The sequence below is a fragment of the Capricornis sumatraensis genome, chromosome 3, assembly GCF_032405125.1.
Source record: "Capricornis sumatraensis isolate serow.1 chromosome 3, serow.2, whole genome shotgun sequence".
Taxonomy (NCBI): domain Eukaryota; kingdom Metazoa; phylum Chordata; class Mammalia; order Artiodactyla; family Bovidae; genus Capricornis; species Capricornis sumatraensis.
Window position 1 is genome coordinate 31,031,334 of NC_091071.1, and position 25,710 is coordinate 31,057,043.

General features: G+C 47.5%; 1 protein-coding gene across 1 annotated transcript in view; it reads right to left on the reverse strand.

Moving 5' to 3' along the window:
- Positions 1-25,710, reverse strand: part of SNX29 (sorting nexin 29) — a 568,901-nt gene that overhangs the window by 169,927 nt on the left and 373,264 nt on the right. Inside the window, exons 16-17 of the mRNA XM_068968397.1 lie at positions 24,933-24,988; positions 20,884-20,965 (exon numbers count right to left, since the gene is read on the reverse strand). Of these exons, the coding sequence (XP_068824498.1) occupies positions 20,884-20,965; positions 24,933-24,988 (138 nt within the window). The remainder of the gene's footprint in view (positions 1-20,883; positions 20,966-24,932; positions 24,989-25,710) is intronic.

Here is a 25,710-nt window from a genome sequence, read left to right on the forward strand (position 1 = left end):
CTCCTCTGCGGTGCCTCCTCTCTGCCAGAGGATTATTCCTCCTTGTCCATTACCACCAGGCTTGACCTGTGTCTTGTGGAAGTGATGTGTGCCACTTCTGAGCACAAGCTTCAGGTGCAAGCACAGTCTGCCATCCTCTCTCTTCCCTCTGTCGCAAGAGCAGGATGTCCTGGCTGCTTCTTTGCTTTGGATCCTGCCTGAAAACAGCTGACCCGGGATGGATGTGTAGCGGGAGTGGGAAACAGACATGTAATACACTTAATGTTGCCCAGGGCCAAGAGCTGGGGCTTTTTTTGTTACAACAGCATAATGAAGCCTCAGCTGATCAATATATTAAAACATTAAAAAATAAAATAATTAAAAGATGATCAAACCATCTTACAAAAAATTTCCAGCCAGTGTCCAAGCCTAGGCCTGAAGATCTTGACAAGATGTGGCTGGGGCAGAGGCCCCGTGCACCAGCTGGATCCAGGACAGGAGGGCCCATACCGGCCCTGCTGCTGCTGCTAAGTTGCTTCAGTCGTGTCCAACTCTGTGAGACCCCATAGACAGCAGCCCACTAGGCTTCTCTGTCCCTGGGATTCTCCAGGCAAGAACACTGGAGTGGGTTGCCATTTCCTTCTCCAACGCATGAAAGTCAAAAGTCAAAGTGAAGTCGCTCAGTCATGCCTGACTCTTAGCAACCTCATGGACTGCAGGAAACATCAACTCTCAAGGCAGAGATGGTTATTTGTGTCAGTGGTGTCCAAGGGTAGAAGAAAGAGCCAAAAAATGCAGGTAGCTGTAAGAGGTGAGATGCTCACAATATAAAAGGAACTTAGCAATGAAGGGTGCCCGAAGGAGAAGCAGATCCCTGACACTCGTGTGGTTCGTGTGCACACTTACTCTGACACACGCTTTCAGAGTAAGAACTCTCTGAGATCAGCCTGGGCTTTGATCCTGGTTTCTCAACACATGCTGAATGACCCAGCTTTCTCCTCTCTCCTGGCTCCCCCACTGTCACCTTGAGCCTCATTAATCTAAGCAACCATCATCAGCCACCCATCACCACTAGGCCCCTAGAGGGCCTGGTTTTAGGGGGAATTTTTTATGACCAAAAAACAAACAAAAAAAAAACAAGTATATTTAGAATAAGCTGGCTACACTTAAGTTTAGGTGATCCTGATTTTGTTGGCAACATCCACAGCACCATAGTCACAAACAAACTGCATGCTTCTTCTATCAGACCAGATCAGGGAGTTGACCTTGGCCACATCAATGTCACGGGGCTTCTTCACAGTCTGTTGGACCTGGTGTTCACTGGCTCTGACCTCCACAGTGAGCACAAGTGTGCTGGGAGCTTCTGCCTTCCTCATGGCCGACCGGGTGGTCACAGGAAACTTGATGATGGTGTAGTGGTCACACTTGTTTCTCCTGCTGACCACAACAGGCCCATCCAACAGAGTGGATTCAGAGGAGGATGAAGAGTATTGTAATACAAATATTTTTAAGTTTTTTAAATTGGGGGATAATTACAATGTTGTGCTTCTGCAGATCAGTCATAACGCAGTCACACAGCCTTCCTCTTTACTTCGTTTTTAAATCTAGCTTTTCATTCAACACCGTTTGTAAGATTCATTCATATTGTTGGATACAGTTATAGATCTTCATACTCCTTGCTGTCTGGTGCTCTAAGTGTGTGAATGTGTCAGAGATTACTCATCCGCTTTCTGTGGCTGGGCATGTCATGGTTGTTATTTTCCTCTTATTTATGTATTTGATTAATAACTGTTTTCCTCTCGCTAGCTGGTAACTCCACAATGAGAACAGCCTACTTTATACATTCTCATCACTGTGATTCAATCCTTAACACGGTGCCTGACACATAACGGGGGGGAAGAGGGGCATGAAAGGAGGGGGAAGGAGGCAAGTAGGAAGAACACGTTATTAGTATGTCCAAAGACAGGACCCTACCCCCAAATACAAGGTCTGTTTCAGCAATCCAGCTAATTTCCTAGTGCCTGCTTGCTATAAGCTCCTTTATTCCTTGCATATTTCACACTAAATTAAGCCCCCAGGCTCTTAAAGGATTCCTGCCTCTCATTGCCAATAAAGATATTTAGATGTTATTAAGTAAAAATTTGCAGGCACCAGAAGTCTCTGGCTCTCAAAAAAAGTTCCTTACTAAGATTCTAGCTGCCTGGGGAGGGGCTCTAAGACAGAATATTATCATCCTCGTGTTGTTAGCACGTTCAAGACAGAAAACCATCCACAATTATCTTTTCAATTTTCTTTGTAAAGTATGCACTGGTAGGAGAAAAAAAGCAAACAAACACAAGATAAAACTCCTGCACGAGGTGGGGAACAGAAAGCGATTCTCTGGTATTGAGCTGTATGAACTGCTTGTATATTCTGGAGGTTAATCCTTTGTCAGCTGTTTCATTTGTTATTATAGACAACCAGCAGGGATTTGCTGTGTGACGCAGGGAGCTCAAAACCAGTGCTCTGTGACAACCTAGATGGGAGGGATGGGATGGGAGGTGGGAAGGAGGTTCAAGAGGGAGGGGACAAATGTATACCTATGGCTGATTTATGCTGATGTATGGCAGAAGCTAACACAATACTGTAAAGCAATTATCTTCCAGTTAAACTTTTTTTAACTAAAAAAAGTGCTAAGAGGGCTTCCTGGACAGGACTTAAGCCTTGGGCAGTGGCCACACCCTAGAGGGACTCCACCATCCACCCCACCTTACGCAGACCGCACCCTCTTCCTTCTACCTCTGATGGACATTGACAAGACAAAGTCACCGTCTACCACGTGGGAGCAGAATTTGGCTTCTGGGATTTGTATATTACACATCATCTTTCTAAAACTGAGTCTTTTTAGTCACAGGCACAGGTGAGGCTACCTGTGGTCCTGCTCCCCTGTGACTGACCAGTTCAGAAGATGAACTTGTAACTTCACTCCACAGAGCTTACGCTCTATGGTGAAAGCTATGAAAAGCCTGGTATGAGACCCCTGCCGGCCTCACTAGCTTTTATGCCCACATGCCTTGACTCTTCATGCAAATCCTTGCTTTCCCAATGCATGCATATGCATGTCTGCCTGTTCATTCATTTAATAAATATATTTATCAACAGGCACTGGTCTAGGCTGCAGGATACAGCAGAAAAATACAACAGTGCTCATGGAGAAAGTGCAAGAGACAGAAAGTAAATAAGCAAGCACATAAATACACAACAGAAAGTGCTGCAGTGTGACAGCAAGAAGGCTGCACACAGGAGACATGGGTCTGTAAAGCACCTACTATGTGCCAGGTACCAGGCTGGGCACGTTTCTTATATATCTCACTTAATTCTTCTACCAATCCTACATGAGAGGTGGTCAGTAGCTACATTTTACAGTCAAGGGACACAGGTGGTAAATACACACAGCTGGTAAATAAGACAGGTGGGCTTTGCCTTCTGATTCAGAGACCAAGGTGGTAAAAAAAAAAAAAAAATGACTAGCAGAAGCCAAGTTGGCCACAGCTTCTTTGTTTTTCATGAAAAGAGCAAGAGGTCCAAAGTGATGGTACTGCTACTCCTCAAAGCCAGGGCTGGAGGGCTGGGAATCAAAAGCAGCTACTCTGTGCTTTTAGCAAGTCTCAGCAAAGATCTAGTCAGGGAGACAGGACATGCCAGGGTCCCCAGGGAGGTATGGGGACTAAATTGGGCTTTCCACCCCCAAGCTCTACCAGCTGCTTGACTATGAATGCCTGAAAACCAGCTGTGATGTGCAGAAAATCTTCTCTTAACAGTGAAAAGATTCTTGAGTCTTTCCTGATATGATGGGGTATTTGAAGGAAACGTGTGCCTCTTCTGACTCCTGCAGAGGAAATCAGAACTTTCCCATCGAGGGGTTGTGTGAGTTTAAAGGAGATAGATAAAACATGAAGAGAAGTTGGCACAGTGCCTGGTACCGGGGAAGTGCTTGGCAAACAGACCTGCTCCCCTCATCAGCCATCGCTATCCTCATCAGTTATTCTCAGCAATCATCACCAGCACCCTCATCAATCATCACCATCAACCATCTTCCTCCTCGTCATCAACCATTCTCATCCTCCCCCTGCACAGCATCACCACGACCATCCTCACCTTCAACCTCATCAGTCACCCTCCTCAACCGCCTGCCTCCTCACCTGCATTTCACGGCTCCCTCCTTTCTTAGGGCTTCCCTGTGGCTCAGCTGGTAAAGAATCCGCCTGCCATGCGGGAGACCTGGGTGCGATCCCTGGGTTGGGAAGACCCCCTGGAGAAGGGAAGGGCTACCCAGTCCAAGTATTCTGGCCTGGAGAATTGCATGGACTGTATATAGTCCACAGGGTTGCAAAGAGTCGGACACAACTGAGCAACTTTCATGTTCTCCTTTCTTAGAGAAACTCTGCAAAGAAAGAGGCAGCATTTTTCTCTTGAAGAATACAGGATTGGAAGGTCATCTGGACCTAGGTTAGAAGGTCATGTCTGCTACCCACCAGCTGTGTCACCTTGAGCAGGCTACCAAATCTCTCTGACCTCAGTTTACCTATCTGTAAACAAACAGGAAAATACTTTCCCTCACAGGCTGGTGGCAAGGAATTGGAATTATGTAATGAAAGGCTCAGTAAGTATTACGTGTTTACTGTTAACAGTGGTCTGTGGATCTCTTTCCCATGTCCTTTTTTCAGGTACAAATGCACAGGGACGGGGCAGACTTGGTAACATGACTCCGTTATTTACTTCCGCAGTCCAGCACAAAGCCGCTGCTGCAAAACGCACCTTGCCTTCCTTTCCTTTCCAGGAGCTAAAGTGCTTGAACCTCTTTTCCCTCTAAGTCTTCAGACCACAGCAGACCAGCAGCCCTAGAGGTGAGATTCTCCCTCTCCCCTTCCACCGCCCCGTGGGACGGTCATCGCAACATCCTTCGGAACTCCCTGAGACCCCAAATCAGCATGCTTGCTCCTTTCTCACACTCTCCTCTCTGCGGCCCCTGAAAAAAAATAAAAAGCAGCCTCCACATGGCCGCCAACTTGAGCTGCCTCCTCCAGCTCCAGACAGAGCAGTCTGGCAGAATCTCACTCTGTGGGGAAGTCTGGCACAGAGCTGGGATTCACAGTCTCTCTGGATGCGCCTGCCGGCGGCACAAAGAGATAACCTTTAAAGGTTGGACTCAAACTGCTTTTCAGTATCTGGAAGGGGTAGAAGAAAAGATCCGAAACTTAACAGCGACAGCCCCTCTTCTCCCTCCGGCCCTCCCAGCTGACTTTATTAGGAGACAAAGGCTTCACCAAGCCCAGACCAGGGAGGAGGAAAACACCCAAAACACAACAGACTTAATGGTCCAAGTTCATTGGTTCAGATGAATGCGTACTAAGGTGATGCAAGTGAAAGTGAAAGTCACTTAGTTGAGTCCCACTCTTTGTGACCCCATGGACTATATATAGTCCATGGAATTCTCCAGGCCAGAATACTGTACTGGGTAGCCTTTCCCTTCTCCAGGAGATCTTCCCAACCCAAGGATCGAACCCAGGTCTCCTGCATTGCAGGTGGATTCTTTACCAGCTGAGCCACAAGGGAAACCCAGAATACTGCAATGGTGATGCAAAAGCCCTCCTCATGCCAGGACAGCTCGAGTTCTGAAGATCATACGAGAACTCACACAAGCTAGGAGAAGCATCGACTCACCATGCCCAGGGTTGTTGTTTCAAACACAGGAGTGAAATAGCTATCATTCCTGCACCACAGGCCTTGGGAAAGCATTCATCACATCAACATAAATCATGACAGCTGACATCTGAACAGCTGCCTAATGACTGATCAACTGTTTCTACATCTGTCTCCCTTCACCTTGCGTGAGCACTGGGCCAGAGTGGCATCTTCCAATGAGGAAACCACAGCTTAGCATCACGCAGCTGGGGGCTCCAGACAATGGTCTGGGTCTTCTGGTCACAGGAAAACCTCACAGTCAAGGAGGGAGGGGAAGACACTTGTGCCCAAAGACTCCAACAACTGGAACGGAAGTTGAGGTGGCCTGGGTTCCAGACTCCCTGCTGCAGAGGAAGCTATTTCTAGGACTAGGGGCCCCTGCGCACTAGTGAGTGCAAACGTGTGGGTGTCAAGACCCACAGCGTACACATCTTCCAATCCACAAAGACCTCATGAATGAAGCGGCAGCACTACTAGGGGGAGAAAGTCGTGATTTGGACAGGATAATAGAGACCCTGTTCCAAACAGTCACCCAACTATGAACCTGAGCGGCTTCTGCTGAACCACCAGGACATGGGATGAGAGGCTGGGGTACCCTCGATGCTCTGATCCTCGCCCCGTCCCCCCAGGTGAGGGGCAAGTCCTCAGGCTATACTCTTAACTCTGCCAGTTGCACAGTGCCCAGAAGAAGGAACTCCACCTAAGACGTGGAGGCTGGCGGTCAGTCAGCATGCGTGTGTTAGTCGCTCAGCCGTATCCCATGGACTGCAGCCTGCCAGGCTCTTCGTCCATGTGATTCTCAGGCAAGAATACTGGAGTGGGCTGCCCTTCCCTTCTCCAGCTCAGTCAGCATACTGGCTGCTGTTTGCATTGACATCCTCAAGACGGACGGATGGGTACCTGTGTGCCCACTTCTCATTTGGGGCAGCAAAATCAGCAATGACAGAGAGCAGCTAAAGGGCCTTTCCCCATACAGACCAGCAAGACCTGACAGCTAAGTTCTCACAAACTTACAAGCGTGGAAAGCGGCCTCAGAGGTCAGCTGGTCCCTCCTACGTGGGACAAGGGTCAAACGTGGCTAGGGGATAAAGATCAGCATTTTGTAAGACCACCCTGCCTCGAAGGGCTCTCCACATCGAGTCTTATTCATAGTAAGTAAGTAGTCAGTGACCAAGACTGTATCTCTGTCACTTACAACGACATCCTTAGCACCCAGCCTGATGCAGGCTAGCTGGATAGATAAACAGACACAAAGAAGAATACACGGTCGGAGAGATGCAGGATCAGCCCACAACTATTTCTCTCTCACTTCCACTCACTGGTCTCCATTCAGTCCTCTGGAGACAGCTGGGAGTCCAGGTAAATACCTGGGACTTGGGGTGGGGAGGCCAACAGTGAATCTTTCGTTGGACCTTGGATAAGTTATTTCCTAACCATTCTGAACATGTCTTTCTCACCCCAAAAATGGAAAGAAAGTCTACAGGATCTCAGGACTGTTGCAACAATGAAATGAAATAAACATAAGCACTTCATCAGGTAAACCAAGACCCTCCTGATTCCCAAGATTTGGAGATCAGGAAAAAAAAGAACAAACAATAATTCCCATAATAAAGTTAAAAGCAAGAGACCAGGAAGAAGAATTGCTATCCAAAGGACTTGCATGAATTGACCAAAAAAGTGATGAGCAATTTCATAGAAAACTGGGGGAAGGATACAAACAGGTAATTCACAAAAAAAAAAAAAAAAGGAAAAGGAAAAAAAAGGCAAATTAAAGCACAGACAACGACAAACTCACAACTAATTAGGAAAATACAAGTTCCAATATCACGTAAACATTTTTTTTTCCTCTATCAGATTGGTAAAATTTTAAAGATTGATGATACCCAAGGTTGGCAAGGACATGGGGACAAAATATTCCTTTATTTTGTTGGTGTGATTGACGATTGGTTCAGCCTTTCAGGAGAGCAATTTGGCTGGGCCTATTTTTTTTTTTTAAGTATATACTTTTCAACTCAGCAAACCCACTTTTAGTTGTTTATCCCAGGGAATCACTCACAATGTGTACGAAGAGGTCTACACCATACAAGAACAATTCTGGCAGTTTGGTTTGCAATGGTTGGGAAATAAAACAATCTAAATGTCCATCAGGAGAACAGTTACATAAACAATGCTTCCTTCATACTGGAAAATAACTCTGTGGAAGCTTAAAAAGAGTGAGGAGAAGAGAGGTCTATTTACTGCGAGAGGAGAGCATGTATCTTATATTCCATTTTTTCCCAAGAAGAACAATAAACACCCGATAAAAACCACAGTAGGATTTAATGGCACCATGCAAAGAAGAGCTTCTATGTCCCAGGGGATACTGGCCATGTTTGGGGACATCTTGTGTCATCACAAGTGGGGAGAGGGGAGAGGTAACACTAGGTAGAGGCCAGGGTGCAGCTCGACGTCCTGCACGCACAGGTGACGCCCACAGCAAGGAATTGCAGTTGTTTAGTCGCTCCGTCATGTCCGACTCTTTTGCAGCCCCATGGACTGTAGCCTGCCAGGTTCCTCTGTCCATGGGATTTCCAAGAGAGAATACTGGAATGGGTTGCCATTTCCTTCTCCAGGGGATCTTCCCAAACCAGGGATCACACTCACGTCTGCTGCATTGGCAGGCTGATTCTTTACCACTGGACTACCACGGAAGCCTACGACAAGGAATTAACTGGCCCCAAATGTCAACTGGGCTACAGCTGAGAAACTCTGGTGCAGAGATACTTAAATGTCACCAAACTGGCTCCTGAGTCAACCTCAGGCTATGAGCTGCCTGTAGCCTTTGAGGACCACGTGTTCTTTGGGCCAGTCTGACCCCATCCCTCTTCTGCTGGTAAGAGCACACTCATTTTTGGAGGAAGCACCCACTCCCACTGGCCTGCAGTTTCATGAGGAGGTATGCAAGCAACAAGAGTCCAAAATGCAGTACTTGGATGCAATCTCAAAAATGACAAAATGATCTCTGTTCATCTCCAAGGCAAACCATTCAATATCACAGTAATCCAAGTCTATGCCCCAACCAGTAACGCTGAAGAAGCTGAAGTTGAACAGTTCTATGAAGACCTACAAGACCTTTCAGAACTAACACCCCAAACAGATGTCCTTTTCATTATAGGGGACTGGAATGCAAAAGTAGGAAGTCAAGAAACACCTGGACTAACAGGCAAATTTGGCCTTGGAATACAGAATGAAGCAGGGCAAAGGCTAATAGAGTTTTGCCAGAAAAACGCACTGGTCATAGTAAACACCCTCTTCCAGCAACACAAGAGAAGACTCTACACATGGACATCACCAGATGGTCAACACCAAAATCAGACTGATTATATTCTTTGCAGCCAAAGAAGGAGAAGCTCTATACAGTCAGCAAAAACAAGACCAGGAGCTGACTGTGCTCAAATCATGAGCTCCTTATTGCCAAATTCAGACTTAAATTGAAGAAAGTAGGGAAAAACATTAGACCATTCAGGTATGACCTAAATCAAATCCCTTATGATGATACAGTAGAAGTGAGAAATAGATTTAAGGGCCTAGATCTGATAGATAGAGTGCCTGATGAACTATGGACGGAGGTTAGTGATATTGTTAAGGAGACAGGGATCAAGACCATCCCCATGGAAAAGAAATGCAAAAAAACAAAATGGCTGTCTGGGGAGGCCTTACAAATAGCTGTGAAAGAAGAGAGGCGAAAAGCAAAGGAGAAAAGGAAAGATATAAGGATCTGAATGCAGACTTCCAAAGAATAGCAAGGAGAGATAAGAAAGCCTTCCTCAGCGATCAATGCAAAGAAATAGAGGAAAACAACAGAATGGGAAAGACTAGAGATCTCTTCAAGAAAACTAGACATACCAAGGGAACATTTCATGCAAAGATGGGCTCGATAAAGGAGAGAAATGGTATGGACTTAACAGAAGCAGAAGATATTAAGAAGAGGTGGCAAGAATACACAGAAGAACTGTACAAAAAAGATCGTTACAACCAAGATAATCACAATGGTATGATCACTCACCTAGAGCTAGACATCCTGGAATGTGAAATCAAGTGGGCCTTAGAAAGCATCACTATGAACAAAGCTAGTGGAGGTGATGGAATGCCAGTTAAGCTCAAATCCGGAAAGATGATGCTGTGAAAGTGCTGTACTCAATATGCCAGCAAATGTGGAAAACTCAGCAGTGGCCACAGGACTGGAAAAGGTCAGTTTTCATTCCAATCCCAAAGAAAGGCAATGCCAAAGAATGCTCAAACTACCACACACTTGCACTCATCTCACATGCTAGTAAAGTAATGCTCAAGATTCTCCAAGCCAGGCTTCAGCAATACATGAACCATGAACTTCCTGATGTTCAAGCTGGTTTTAGAAAAGGCAGAGGAACCAGAGAGCAAATTGCCAACATCCACTGAACCATCGAAAAAGCAAGAGAGTTCTAGAAAAACATCTATTTCTGCTTTATTGACTATGCCAAAGCCTTTGACTGTGTGGATCACAATCAACTGTGGAAAATTCTTAAAGAGATGGGAATACCAGACCACTTGACCTGCCTCTTGAGAAACCTATATGCAGGTCAGGAAGCAACAGTTAGAACTGGACATGGAACAACAGACTGGTTCCAAATAGGAAAAGGAGTACATCAAGGCTGTATATTGTCACCCTGCTTATTTAACTTCTATGAAGAGTACATCATGAGAAACACTGGACTGGAAGAAGCACAAGCTGGAATCAAGATTGCTGGGAGAAATATTAATATCCTCAGATATGCAGATGACACCACCCTTATGGCAGAAAGTGAAGAGGAACTCAAAAGCCTCTTGATGAAGGTGAAAGAGGAGAGCGAAAAAGTTGGCTTAAAGCTCAACATTCAGAAAATGAAGATCATGGCATCCGGTCCCACCACTTCATGGGAAATAGATGGGGAGACAGTGGAAAACAGTGTCAGACTTTATTTTTTTGGGCTCCAAAATCACTGCAGATGGTGACTGCAGCCATGAAATTAAAAGACACTTACTCCTTGGAAGAAAAGTTATGACCAACCTAGATAGAATATTGAAAAGCAGAGACATTACTTTGCCAACAAAGGTCCGTCTAGTCAAGGCTATGGTTTCTCCAGTGGTCATGTATGGATGACCACTTTCATCCACACGTGAAGAAAGCTGAGCACCAAAGAATTGATGCTTTTGAACTGTGGTGTTGGAGAAGACTCTTGAGAGTCTCTTGGACTGCAAGGAGATCCAACAAGTCCATTCTAAAGGAGATCAGCTCTGGGTGTTGGAAGGAATGATGCTAAAGCTGAAACCCCAGTACTTTGGCCACCTCATGCGAAGCGTTGACTCATTGGAAAAGACTCTGATGCTGGGAGGGATTGGGGACAGGAGGAGAAGGGGACGACAGAGGATGAGAAGGCTGGATGGCATCACCGACTCGATGGACATGAGTTTGAGTGAACTCCAGGAGATGGTGATGGACAGTGAGGCCTGGTGTGCTGCGATTCATGGGGTAGCAGGCAGTCAGACACGACTGAGCAACTGAAATGAACTGATGCAAGCATGGCGCCCAGGCGGACACAGAGACTAGCAGACAAGGGGCATGGCCGCCATCATCAAGAGACTCAGATCTAGGACCCTTGTCAGAACTGGGGAGGGGAGAACAGAGGCCTTTCCTATGGGGGCAGCTGAGCTGAGGGGACACAAGCCTGAAGCTGCCCACCGACCTCCTGCCACCACAGCCTGGCTGTGAATGGAGCCAGCAGAGATAGCAAGACGACCCTCCCCAAAGAGCAGAGGTGGAGCCCTCATGCCCATGAGTTCCTGGAATTCAAGCCATGCCTGTCCCTGGTCTTTTCTATTAGGCAGTCAATGAATGTCCTTTGTTTCTGACACTGGATCGAGCTGGATTTCTATCTCCTACAAGGAAGAGAGTGCTGGGATCAGGAATTAATGTCCTGTTGAGAAGAATCGGGTGGTCAGCTGGTGGTGGTGGTTTAGTCACTAAGTTGTGTCCAACTTTTGTGACCCGATGGACTATAACCCGCCAGGCTCTTCTGTCCATGGGATTCTCCAGGCAAGATTACTGGAGGGGGGTGCCATTTCCTTCTCCAGGGGATCTTCCCAACCCAGAGATGGAACCCAGGTCTCCTAGATTGCAGGCAGATTCTTAACCACCTGAGCCACACACGTTGTCCCAGTTTGAGGATCCCTGGCCTGGCTGTGAAGCGGGTTCACATGGCACGATCGGGCTGGGTCCTGCCACAGAGGTGGCTGTGTTGGACACCCTGTAATCACGTTCTCTGAGACCACTCCGATTCACCCCCCACTTCAAGCCCTTGTAACAAGACATGGCTCCCCACGGAAACCTGTCCGCAAGGGACCAAGCATAGGGACCCGCAAACAAAAGCATCAGAATTGAACAGGCCAGGGGTTCTCAGCTGGGACATGGCTGATACCCTGCGTCAGATCACAGTCGTGGGGGCTGTCCTGTGCGTTACAGGGTGTTGAGCCGCATCCCGAGCACCCAACCCCCTCCATCGTCTAGCAAGAGGCATGAGACAAGTGCAGGCAGGTTTACAATGATGGCTCCTGGTGATGGGAAGAAGAGACATCTGAGCTGACTCTGAGTAGGAGATCCTCAAGCCTTGAGACCAGAATTGTTCTCAGCCATATGGAGCAAGCCACAGAAACACAGCAGGACAGAAACTGGTGCAGAGGGCCAAACCACGCCCAGAAATCCAAGACCACAGTGAGATAAAACAGGTACTTACCTGTTTTACCTGTAAAAACAGGTTCTTACCCACTCCACTTGGAAAACAACTTTCTGGCAAAAAAAATTTCTGTCAATAAGAACAGTCTGTGATATGTATGGTGAGGGGGATGCTTTCTTGCTTGCTTGGATTAATTTAGGGGGCACTGGTATATGGTTTTACGGATATTGATGAAAAGCAATAAAGTTCATAAGAATAAAAATAGCACCAACCAATTAGCTCTGTACCATATTAACTCTGCAACAGAACAATAATTGGTCATTAAAAACCTGCAGGTGAGTATTACGAGGAGTGACTAGGGATTTGTGCCAGAAAACACCATTTTCCCAACAGCAGGGATCCTCCAATTTCCAACAACATGCCACTGGCAGGCAGCTTGGGGCTGTCACATTTGCATGCAACTTGGACTTCCAGTAGAAAAAGTGACCCCCCCGCCCCCGCACTTTAACCTGATTCTTTCATTTTGCCCTTCTCCAAAGCTCAGAGAAGAAAGTCTGCAGCCAAATGGAGAGAACGGGGAATACCAAGAAGCCGTCCAGTGACTGAAGATGGAAAACATTAGCTGATCTGTGGTTTGCAGAACTTTTCTTCCCAGAGCAGAAGAAAGCTGAACTGCTTTCTTCTCTGAGTCAAGAACTAAGAATGAGCAAGAACTAAGAACGGGCTGTCTGCCTGCGGGGTCCTGGTTTCTGCTCCCAAGCAGCTCAAGGCTGGGGAGATTTTTTGCCCAGGCTCGGACCCCACCCTCTCTTCTCAGAAGACCAACAGAAGTGATGCAAAGGAGTCTCTCATGAAACGACAAACTTCAGACTTCTGAAAAGCAACAGTGAGACAGGAAAGTGGCTGTGTCCGGATTTCTGTTTTCACCAGAATTCTCCCTTCAGACCAGAGAACAGAAAAGGAGCAGTTGGCTGGGACTGGGGAACCAGAAAAAGGGAATTACTGCAGCAAAACAGATTCACATCTTAGCCAAGTGTTTCTTTTGTTGTTTCTCTAATGGTGAGGGTGAAGATGGGCTAAGGCAAACATGCTGAAGAGGGCCCCTTCAGCAGTGTTCAGGGCACTACAGGTAAAGGGAAGGACTTCCATACCTCTCTTCCTTTTTTATGTAATTATTTCCACCCTGCCTCACTTGGAAAAAAAAAGGAATCTAGCTCCTTGCAGCCTCTAAGGAGGCTGAGATGGAGTCCTTGATCAAATAGATGCTAAATAAAGGCTTTTCCAAACACACAGATGAGCCCAGAGACATTCAACAGGGGGGAACCCTTCTATGTTTACCTTCAGGTCTAATTGCTGATCACAAGTCAAGCAGTTCTTAGATCACTGAGGGCAGCTGTGTGCCAGGCACTGTGCTAACTGCTTTACCTGTCATCCTCTGTTGTCACTTGGTAAAGTGAGTGGATGGATGCCCGTCCCTCCCACCGGCACCTCTCTCTGCAGCCCTTCTATCGCGAGATTGTTATATTTAGCTGGCAGCGTCTATCCCCTCTAGATTGCGAGGGTGGGGGGTAAATGCAATGTTAAGCCTTGCTCTGCAGCATTTAACACGTGCCTGGCATCTAGCGGACCCTCCATCCACAGCTTTGGGATAAAGGAATTATGCTACAAAAGGAAAAATCATAAAGTTCCACCTGTTCGAGAAGATAAAAGCAGTAACAGAGAATAATAGTGACTCGAGCGTCCAAGCGGAGGAAAACAGACCTTTTTGGTTTGGCTTTTTGTTTTCCACCTGTATCAGGCTTTCCCAGAAGCCTTGTGCATCCCAAGAACAGCAGGAGGTGAACGTGTTGTAATCCCCAGAGGTGCCTGCCTCTGTAGTGTGGAAAGTTCTCCGGGAAGGAGAGAGCAAAAACAGAGGCCACGGCTCCCGCAGCTTCGCTTATCACGCGGCACAGACACCAACCGGGCTGGAAGGAAACTCAGAAATCGAACGACCCACTGCCCAGTTCCCGGCAGTGTGGGGGGAGGGCCCTGACGTGAACCCCTTTGTCCTATGCCCCCCACCCCTGGAACGTAACCCATGAGGGCAGAGGCTTCTGATCAGCCCATGTTACTGTGGCTGCCATGCCCATTTCTGTGCTGGGCTCCAACATCTCATCTTTCTCTGCTTAATGAATTCCTCCCTCTCTGCACAGCTACTGACTCAGAAAGTATAAAGATGGAACCATGGCTAAAAGCAAACTTGAAGGCCTGAGGGGTCTTAGCACAGAGATGAAAAGGGCTGAAGTACCCAAAGACTGAGGCACAAAAGCATCGCCATCCTCCTATGCAGCCCCCAGACCCTGTGATCTTTTATTAATACAAAAAACCACGGATCTTCCCTGTACAGCATATATAAATATGCTCTGCCAGGATAAACCCTGAAAACTCCTGCCTATGCTGCATGATATCCTTCAGGGGGTGGGGGAACCCCAAAACTGAATGAGTCTTCCTGGGACACCATCTCTTCTCCAAGTCAAGAGAGCCCTGCTGTGGTCCCCAGGAAAGGGGGCTTATTCTAGAACAAAGAAGCTTTGGTGAAACCAAGCAACTGTCTTTACAAAGGAAATCTGGGCAAGTGGAATATGGTACCGTAGCCAGTGCTTCTGGTGGTGAAATTCAAAGGCTGAAATGAATGCCATAGAGAGGACTGATTTCAGCTGTATTTATGCTACTGGTGCTTTTCAAAGGGAAAGATCTAAGGATTCACAGAATAAGTGGATTCATGCCAATTTGGTGGCTGTAATGTTGGCTTAAGAAAAAAAAATAGGTGGATTGTTTTAAGGTCTAATGTGCCTTTATAAATACTACGGTAGGATATTAAGACAGAAGACCTCAAACTTGTTCGGAAGTTGGGGTATTTGGGGAATAAGAGCAAACACTTGCAGAGGTATAAACTAGGGACTAACTGATAAATGACAAATGTAACCATGTCACGTGGAAGGGACAGAAAGTCAAACCCCACCAGCATAACTGTGTGTTAACACACACACACAGAAACTAAGCAAGACTAGTTAGTAAACAGGTTTTCATTTTGTTTTTCCATTCTATTTGTTGGTGTTTAATCATTTTGTCCCTGGCATGTGTCTGCAGGCAGCCAAGAAGCATTGTAACAGGGGCCAGAAGTAAGAAGTCTTTGTGGAAGAAAAACTTAAGCAAAATTTTACTTTTGTCCTGAAACCTGGCCAAAGGCTGCCACTTCTTACCCTTATGTCAGAGCACACCTCAGCACCCACCTCAGGACACAGGAACAGAGCATGGAAACCGCAGTGTTCAGAGACACAAACCCTTTCAAATAACTTGCATTCAGTCCTATCAAGGGACTACAGTGCTTCTGGCCAGAATCCTGTGTGCAAAATACACACCCAGACCCCTTCCACAAACAAGCGGTGAGAGCTGGGGAACTATGAGCAGCTGGTGAATCAGCTTAGCTCCTCCTCTGTGGTCAGAAGTACCCCAGTTCCCAAGCATCTGGGCAGGCTTGGGGACCCTGCTGCTGCTCAAACAAGAGCAGTCACGGCCAATAGGCACCCGCTTTAACAGTTTTCCAAAGCAAACCCACCGCAGGCTGCTCTGGGCTTTGCAGGGCTCTGATGTGTGTCCTGCGGGAAGCTCAGAGTAGAGGCAAAGGGCATCCCTGGCTTGGCCGCAGGGGGTCCATAGTCCACGGTCTCAGGGATGCAGGTGGCTATCCACACAGGCAAGTTCCTGGTCAGGCTGGGTCCTTCCAAGGCAACTGGCCAATCTGCTCCCTGGATTGCTAAAGCTGGATTCTGCCCACATTTATAGAATCTGTGCAAACTGGTACCTTGTCTAGAAATGCTTTGAGGTCTGCACATCAAGGTTTTTTTAAAATTATTTTTTATAATTATTATTGGCTGCACCATGCAGCATGTGGAACTTCCCCAACCAGGGATCGAACTTGTGCCCCCTGCAGCAGAAGCACAGAGTCTTAACCACTGGACCACTAGGGAATATCTGGAAATCATGTTTCTGAATGAGCTGCTTCTCTGTGTCTTGTTTTCCCATCTATAAAATGGGGAGAATACCGCTTGCTACCCCACAGAGTTGTTGTGAGGACTGAATGAGCTGCTTTATGTAACACACATAGGCCAGTGAGAGATGGCATTTCCCAAGTGTTATTCATTCACGTGTCACCGTCCTTAACTTCTTGCTGTTTTCACTATCATGCATATAGTATTTTTCTTTAAACTGAACCATTTTCTTTCTCAAGTTTACTTTAAAAGGAAACTGCACATCACCATGCTAAATGGAAAAATAGAATCATGGGCAGGCAGCACTAGTGGTAAAGAACCCACCTGCCAAAGCAGGAGATAAGAGATGCAGATTCGATCCCTGGGTCGGGAAGATCCTCTGGAGGAGGGCTTGGCAACCCACTCCAGTGTTCTTGCCTGGGAAATCCCATGGACAGAGGAGCCTGGCTACAGTCCATAGGGTCGCAAAGAGTCAAAGAGACTAAAGTCAGACATGACTGAAGCGACTTCGCAAGCATGCCAGCCATAAGTAGAAGGCGGCACAAAGTTGTGTTATTTTTATAATACCTACAATGAAAGAAAACAATGTAGCTCACTGAGATAGAGTCTGCTGCCTGTTGAAGGTGTTGATCCCGGGTCTTCCTCTGTCTCTGCTAAGAGGCAAAACTAGAGTGTGTTCAAGGCCCTGAGGCCACAGGGAGACTTCCTCTTCTACGTCATTGCCAGTGATAGAGGAGCTGAAAGACCAGTGGTCATCACCCTGCAGAACCTGTCACGGGATGTCCACTCTCTGTCACTCCAAACCTTCACTAAGCACAGAGAAGACCACACAGAAGACCATCTAGCTTCCTGCCACTCCGGGAGAGACTGATCTGAATGGTCCCCATCCGGCACTTCCTGTGATGGTGGAGATGTTCTGTATCTATGTCGTCCAATGTGGCAGCCACCAGCCACACGTGGCTATGAAGCACCTGAAGCGCTGATGGCGTCTGAGGGACTCGAGTTAAATTTCAATTAAGTCAAATTTGAATGGCCACATGAGGCTAACAGCGCAGATCTGCTGGAAAAGCTACACATGCTGTTCCTTTCATCTGGGCTCTCCGAATGGACTTAAGGTCCTTTTCATGGTTATGCACTTAGCTTCCTTGGAGGGAGATCGTAAGTGAACCTGAAGGTGATCTGTCGCAGGGATGTAACAGGGCTTCGTCTGCCATGTCGTCTATCACTGTTTAGTCTAAAGTCCCGTAGGGACATTTCTTTCAGACCTCTCTTTGAGGAACTGACATACCTTCTTCCAATTAGCGACAGACTTGCCCAAAATAGCTGCATTTCCATTTTCACACTGGCTGCCAGGAAGCACAAAGGGAAACTTTCAAACTGATGAGAGGAACCATGTAGGCTCTCATTATAAACATAGATATATATATGTATACCTATATGTGTGATTTCCAGTGTTCCCTTAATGAAAGCACCCTTAGTTTACATTTACTCCGATTCCGATATTTTATTTCTATTTTATCACTCTTTGCTGAATTTCTCTAGAAATTATCTCAAATCTTCTGTGGAATTATATAAAATGTATTTTTAAGCTAGTAAAAATAAAGTCCAACGGTACCAGTATTTTAAATGAGTCACCCTCTCCCCAATTATCGTTTATCGTTTAAAAATCAACAAAGTCGAAACAAAGCACACTGTAACAAAGCCTTTCGCGAAAGCTTCCAGACACATGCTCAGAGTCTGTTCTTGAGGCACTGACCAGAAGCACTGTTTGCTGAAAGGAGAGAGACAGTTGCATTCCAGAAATGCTGCTCCATACTACTCCAAGACCAGAGAGGATTTTCAGAGAGCCCGCAGCATGGGATGAGGTTCCTGGGTGATGCGGGGGTGGTGCGGGGGTGATGCGGGGCCTGCCAGGCCCGCGGCTCCATGTGATCTGGGCCTCGTCCTCTGCACAACGAGCTGGATCACACCTAGGAAAGCTCTGGAAACTCCGGTCAAGCACGGGGCGAGTGCGGCTCGAACGCCGCCATGACCACTGTGGGAACAATCTCCCGGGCAACGGCATATGTGCTGTGTCGATCTCGTTCCGTAACAGACCTCTGGTCACTGAAAACGGCCCTGTGACTTGCCAGGGTGAGGTGGGGGAGGAGTCAGAAACAAAAGGTCAAGGAAACCTCTCCAGGGAGCTCACATTCTAATTTTGCTCTAAAATAAAGCTGTCAGATAATAATGTCAAAGACATGACTTTGCCAACAAAGGTCCGTCTAGTCAAGGCTATGGTTTTTCCAGTGGTCATGTATGGATGTGAGAGTTGGACTGTGAAGAAACCTGAGCACTGAAGAATTGATGCTTTTGAACTGTGGTGTTGGAGAAGACTCTTGAGAGTCCCGTGGACTGCAAGGAGATCCAACCAGTCCATTCTAAAGGGGATCAGTCCTGGGTGTTCTTTGGAAGGACTGATGCTAAAGCTTAAACTCCAATACTTGAGCCACCTCATGCGAAGCGCTGACTCACTGGAAAAGACCCTGATGCTGGGAGGGATTGGGGGCAGGAGGAGAAGGGGACGACAGAGGATGAGATGGCTGGATGGCATCACTGACTCGATGGACATTAGTTTTAGTGAACTCCGGCAGCTGGTGATGGACAGGGAGGCCTGGTGTGCTGCGATCATGGGGTCGCAAAGAGTCGGACACGACTGAGTGACTGAACTGAACTGAAAGCAGTCTGCTTCCCTCTCTTCCTCCTCCAGGCAACATCCCCACTTTCTGACGATCGCAAGGAAGAAGTTACAGGACATTCACATAAGAGCATGTCTTCTTGGTTTGGGATAAAAAGGAGAAGAGGACATTCAGAAATCTATCATCTCCAATTCTCTTTTCAAGCCAGAGCTGAGAGCATCGCAAACACGTAGATTCCCTAACATTTAGTAAAGTGCTATTGTCGCCCGGCCAAACAGCAGACTAATATGACATTCTAGTGCAAACTTCCTCGCCAAACTCTAGCTCATCTGTCCAGAAGATTTCAGGTAAGAGGCGTGTAGCATGCTCAGGCCCATCCCTACATAACCCAACCCATGCCCACTGCCAGTCCCATCACCCATGACCAAAGGCAGCGGCCAGCTCAGAAGATGAGAAACGAATCTCAAGTGCCTGCTAGGTACCATGCATTCCTCGTCCTGACAGAAGCTTTCCAAAGTAGGCGTTATTATGATTTCCACTTTACAGATAAGGAAACTGATATTTACCTAAGCCATAAAAGTGAAACCAGGGCCCCTGTTCTCAAGTTCAACATCCTTTCAGCCCTACCCCAGTCTCCCAGAGAAATGCCTTAATAGCGGAGAAAACTTCTTCAATGGTCAATTCCCCAGTAAGAAAAATGACAAAAACAAAACAAAACAAAACCAAGGTTTTTCGCAGAGCTCGTGGGAATAGGAACAAAACCTAATGAAAGCTGTTGTGATACAAGATGACAGTGGGGCCAGAAGCAGTTAAAGCTGAAAGCCAAACAGCCCCAGCACAAAACACCAATGGCTGGAGTTCAGTTAAGAAGAGAAAGAAGAAAGAAAAAAGAGGGAAAGCAGGCGGGGCTGGAAAAGACATAAGAAAATCAGAGAAAAGATGGAAGACCAGGGTCCCAATTGTTGGGGCAAAATCAGCTCTAAAGCAAAGGTTCCCCTTGTCCCAGACACTCAATCCCCAACTGGGTGTAGGCTGGCCGGCTCTACCCCAGGAGGCACATTGAACATCACCTGACAACTGTCTGTTGTCCCTTCTTTTCACCAAGTGGCCTGGTTTTCATCTGCAGTGTTTCCTTGCCCCTCCCTCAGTAACAAGGTCAGATGAGGTTAACTCCAACCCCCTTGCCAGTGGAGGTGGGGGGGTCACATGATTTGAACCTGGCCCACCACAGAAGTCCATCACTCTACCCCAGGGTTCAGGGATGTGCCTGGGATCCAAGACAGATTCTTGAGAGACACCCAGACTGGCTAAGAGTGTGATGCTTCTGGGAGCGCCTGGTCCACCTACAGAGAGAACTAGCCTGAAAAGGATGCCCTGGCAAAGCAAAGAGGAGAAAATAGTGGCAGGTTCCTGACCACCGGTCCAGCCAAGCCTGAGGCCAGACCCATGCCCGGACAAGCCATCAAAGCCCTGCTTTTCTGCTCAAGCAGCCTGAGCTGAGTGGTCACAGCCACACCAGGAAGCCCAGCCGGCACGAGGAAGCACCCACAGCCTCCTTCTGTCTCATGGAAGGACCGCTGCCTCGGGGAGGTTGGGCAGGTAGATGCTGGTGTTGGGAGGCAGTGGCTTCTCCGTATGGCACTCCACACTCCACCACCAAGATGTAAAAGCTCCAGAGAATAACAAGCAAGTGTGGGCTCTGCCCTGGCAGTGGCATCTAACTGAAAACCAGGTAATTACCTGATACACATGGAAGGCGTTGGCAGCTTTGCCCCGGAGAAACACTGATGGGATCCAGACGTTGATCAGAGCTCGGTTTGATCTAAACAGAAGAAAGATCGAAACTGGTCATTTCAATTTACCAAAAAAGGAAGGGTGCTATTAATTTTCTCCTCTAAGAGGCACACAATGTATGTCAACACGTATTACACCTGATAGGAGACTAAAGGAGCAGTTTACAGTTTCATTACTTGGTCGCCCAAGATTATTTTTAAGGGACTTAGTTTAAAATGCTGGTGTGTGCGTGTGTGTAAAATTTATAGATGCAGTTCATGTTCTGGACTGAGAGAAAGCTGCCCTTCAGTTCCTACTACCTGAGTGACGGCGGCCGGTAATTTATCTGAACTTCATTTTGCTCATCTGAAGAGGGGGCTGATCACGGGAAGACTCCACGAGGCTAGGGAGGGTCAAGAGCGCTAATGCTCACAGGGTTTCTAGAGTGTGTGGAGGATTCGTGCAGTGTCCTCACAGTGCCCACTGTAAACCCTGACCCCCATTTTAAGGGAGGCGGTGCTTCTCTGGTGGCTGGCTGTAAAGAATCTGCCTGCTAATGCAGGAGACCCAGGTTCAATCCCTGGGTCAGGAAGATCTCCTGGGGGAGGAAACAGTAACCCATTCCAGTATTGTTGTCTGGAAAATTCCATGAACAGAGGAGCCTTTTGGGCTACAGTCCATGGGGTCGCAAGATTTGGACACGACTTAGTGACTAAACCAGCATCACCTCATTTTAAGATCAGACTCCATGAAAACAACACTCATGGCCATGCAAGCAATGGCTGTTTGGGGTTGGGGAAGGGGATTTCAGAAAGTCAGGCACCAATAACCACTCTTGCAGCTTTTCCAAAAACACTGTGTGGCTTGAATAAAGGAAGTTTTATTTTTATTTCCATTACTCTACGAGGTGGGTCAAAAAGGATCTTGCTGCAATTTATAAGAGTGTTCTGCCTATATTTTCCCCTATAAGTTTTTTTTGTTTAATTTTACTTATTTATGGCTCTGTTGGGTCTGCACTGTTGCCTGGGCTTCGCTCATAGCAGGGGCTCTTCTCTAGTTTCCGTGCACAAGCTCCTCACTGGAGCAGCTTCTTTAGCTGCAAGGCACGGGCTCCAGGGTGCTCAGGCTTCAGTGGTTGCGGCTCTTGGGCTCCAGGGCACGGGCTCAATTGCTCAGTAGCTGGGGTGCATGGGCTTAGGTGTTCCTCGGGATGTGGGATCTGTCCAGACCAGGAAACTGAACCCATGTCTCCTGAATTCTTTACCACTGAGCCACCAGGGAAGCCTACCGCTAAGAGTTTTAAGTGTCTGGCCTTATATTTAGGCATTTAACCCATTTTGAGTTTTTGTTTATGATGTTAGGGAGTGTTCTAATTTCATTCTTTCACATGCACCTGCCCAGGTTTTCCCAGCACTCCTTATTGAAGAGGCTGTCTTTTCTCCACTGCATATTCTTGCCTCCTCTGTCAAAGATAAGGTATCCACAGGTGTGTGGGTTTGTCCCTGGGCTTTCTATTCTGTTCTGTTGATCGATTTTTCTGCCTTTGTGCCAGTACCACACTGTCTTGATGACTGTAGCTTTGTGGTATAGTCTGAAGTCAGGGTTGAATAAAGCAAGATTTAAATTCAAATGCAGAATCATTTACTGCACGTGTACCATGGTTGCACCCATGCTTACACCCAGATCATCTCAGTTGATCCTCGCAGGCTACTTGAGAGAACTTCAAGGGTTCTTTCAGTAGCATGACAGTTGTGCCTTACTGGATGACTTTAACCACACTCTTGAGTCGTGGGTGCACACGCCCACCATCACCACTCTTCCACAGCTGTATCAACATGCAGAGCTGATAAGCTGTCACTGAAACTTCCAGATCACTCCTACCAGCTCTCCTAACAGTATTGTGCATTTCTGGAAGGGCTGGGAGGTCCCAGTCCTTGCTTCCATTCAGAGCCATTTCAGGGATAAACACTTTTCCTCAAGCTCTCCCTCTCTCTAAAGAGCAGCTCATAAAAATTCGCCAGCCTCTTGTGCTTGGAACACGGTTTGACACGCTGATGATGGAAGATTCCATGACTCAACAGCCTCACAACCTCCAGGGTAAAGAGCATTTTGTTTTCACAAAGAAATGATTCTCTCCTGAAACAGCATTTCTTCTAAGCTCTGAGCCAAGGCGCTGACCCCCTTCATGGGGCAAAATAAGGTCTATTGATCACCTCCCTGGGGATCTGAGTACAACCTGCAATTCTGATCCACTGAATTGACTTGGGTATCTACAACACCTCTCCTGGAAAGACCCCCAAAACTGTGCTAGTGATCACTGTTCCCCCTTCATTTCAGTCAGCCGGGGGAAGGGTGCAGAAGTGTAACTAATACTCCCATTTTCATGAACCTCCCAGGATGGGTGAGGTCTGGACAACCTCACAGGAGATCACGCAGGCTGGTTAGGTGTGTTCCCCTTTCAGAGTCTGTATCACACTGTACTAGAACTGACTACGTGACCATCTCTCTCCTACATTTACTAGTGTGGGTTAAGTGAATACGATCATGACCCTGTGTGTGGAAGACCAGATAAGCTGGAGGAATCCAGTCCACCAGGGCAGCTGGTATGAAGAGAGGGCGAGGCGGGGGAGGCTGGGGGTGGAGCCAAGGTCGGCCAGGGCCTTCCCTGCAAGGACAGGTGGGATCTGCAGCTCCATCTCAAGGGAGGGAATGGCACTTCCCTCTGGCTTTAGTGGAGACGAGCACCCTGGGGTGGGGGGGGGGGGGGGAGGAGGAGGATGTGGCTGGTCTGTGCTGATTTAGCCCCTCCACCAGGACCTAGCAGGGCACCTCCCACAGCAGGCAGTGATGAATTCCTGCTTCAATAATGAGTCCCTTCCACCTCATGAGTGGCCCGTCTCTGGGATCCCCTATTTGGCTTTCACCTTTCTCCCCAGCTGGACCCCCCTTGCCCTCCACCAGGCTGCCATTTCATGACCCTCTTTCATGCTATACCCCCCTCCACTCATCCCCCAAAGGACCAGCGGAGACAAACCTGTCTTTGATTTTCATCTTTTACTATAACTTCCATGACCCCACTCACCAGCACTCAGGGCCTCTTGATCCCCCCTGCCTCTAATCTCTACCTCCACCTCACAAGGCCAGCTGTGATCTGCACCTTATCAATGAGAAAACTCAGGCCCAGAGAGGTTAAGCAGCTCACCCGAGGTCACACAGCTAAGGTTTCAACTTGGCTCAGCCTGGCTCTAACAAAGTGCTCTTCCAATGCCCCCCCTTCTCTCTCCAGAAGCAGAGGGACAGATGACACCATCTCCTGGGGAGGCTAAAGCTTCCTCCACTCAGCACATCTGAATGAGAAGAGGGAGGTTCTCCTTGACCCTGACTCGGGACTCACTCCACTCTCTTCCACAACCCCACGGGACTATTCAGTCCAAAAACCAAGGTAATTCAATCAGAAAAAGTCAGTGTGAAGATCAACCAAATAGCCTAGAGGTTATCGACAGGGGCACCAGAAAGAATTAAATCCAATCAAAAATCAGACCAAGGTACTGAACTCTTGTGTCTCCAAAAACCCTGGGGCTGCAAACTCAAAACTGGAACAGCAGACGATGGAACCAGTGAAGTGGGCCGGAGTGGGGACTGAGGCGAGTGGAGGGGCACACGCCCCGTACAGCAGAAGCAGTTGCCGCTCAGCTCCAGCTGATGGTGGCCTTGCCGGGATTTCTTCTTTTAAAGAAAATGGAGAAATTTAAATTTTCATGTGGCATCTTCCAACTCTTAAATGTCAGCCAAAAAGATTAAATTGTTTTTCAACACCCATGGAGGGAGACTAAAAACACATCAAAAGGCCGGACGCAAGCTGCAGGTGGACAACTCCCCAACTCTACAATAACCAAATCAGCCGTGCAGATTCAGTCTTTTTTTTTTTTTTTTGGCTGTGGTCTCCTGGGAGGTGAGCCAAGCAACAAGAGTCCTATTTCTAAAAGGGCCTTCATGAGCAGGCGCTGTGGACTTACATTTCAAAATCCGACAAACTCTGGTCTTCAGATGTTTGACTCAAATCTCCGGGCACCTGCCATCAGGAGAGAGGGGAGGGAGAGAGAGAAAACACATCATGGTTACCATGGTTTGCATAATCACGGGAAACTCTGCCTCTCAATGGTCCCTGAACATCTCCTGTTCAGAATGAGGGGAAGAAGCAGTTACTGGAAAACAGTAAGAGATTTGGTGGAAGGATGGTTAGAGACGGAGTTACAGTAATAAAAATATGCCACCATGAAAGATCTCAATTACCTTCACGGGAAAAAAAAGGCTGTTAATTCCACTGAGATCATTGTGGGCGTGAAAAAGCATGTAATTTTGAAGCTAGACAGGCCTAATTAGGAGCTGAGAGGTGAGACATCAAACACGCAATGGCAAAAAACAGTCACCGTGACCAGGACGATGGTCACATACACAGACACACCTGGTATGCAAACACAGAGGCCAATTTCTGTCCCCCAAGATGGCTCCATCCTTTCCCCTCTCGTGTGCGGGCAGTTTAAGGCAGCTGAGTATGGCCTTCTCCTCTGACTCAGAAGGGCCCCATGAGAACAGGACTGGGTGCAGGACGCTAAATCGCCTGGTGGGATGGTAATTCTCACCGACAGCAGACAGCCGGCACTGGTAGATGCTCAGTCAGTCGTGATGTTACCAGACCCTGGGAGTGAGTTTCCTTTTGCGACAGGATCGTATGTGAACTGGAGGTGACTTCCCCGGTGGGCCTGTGGTTAAGGATCTGCCTGCCAATTCAGG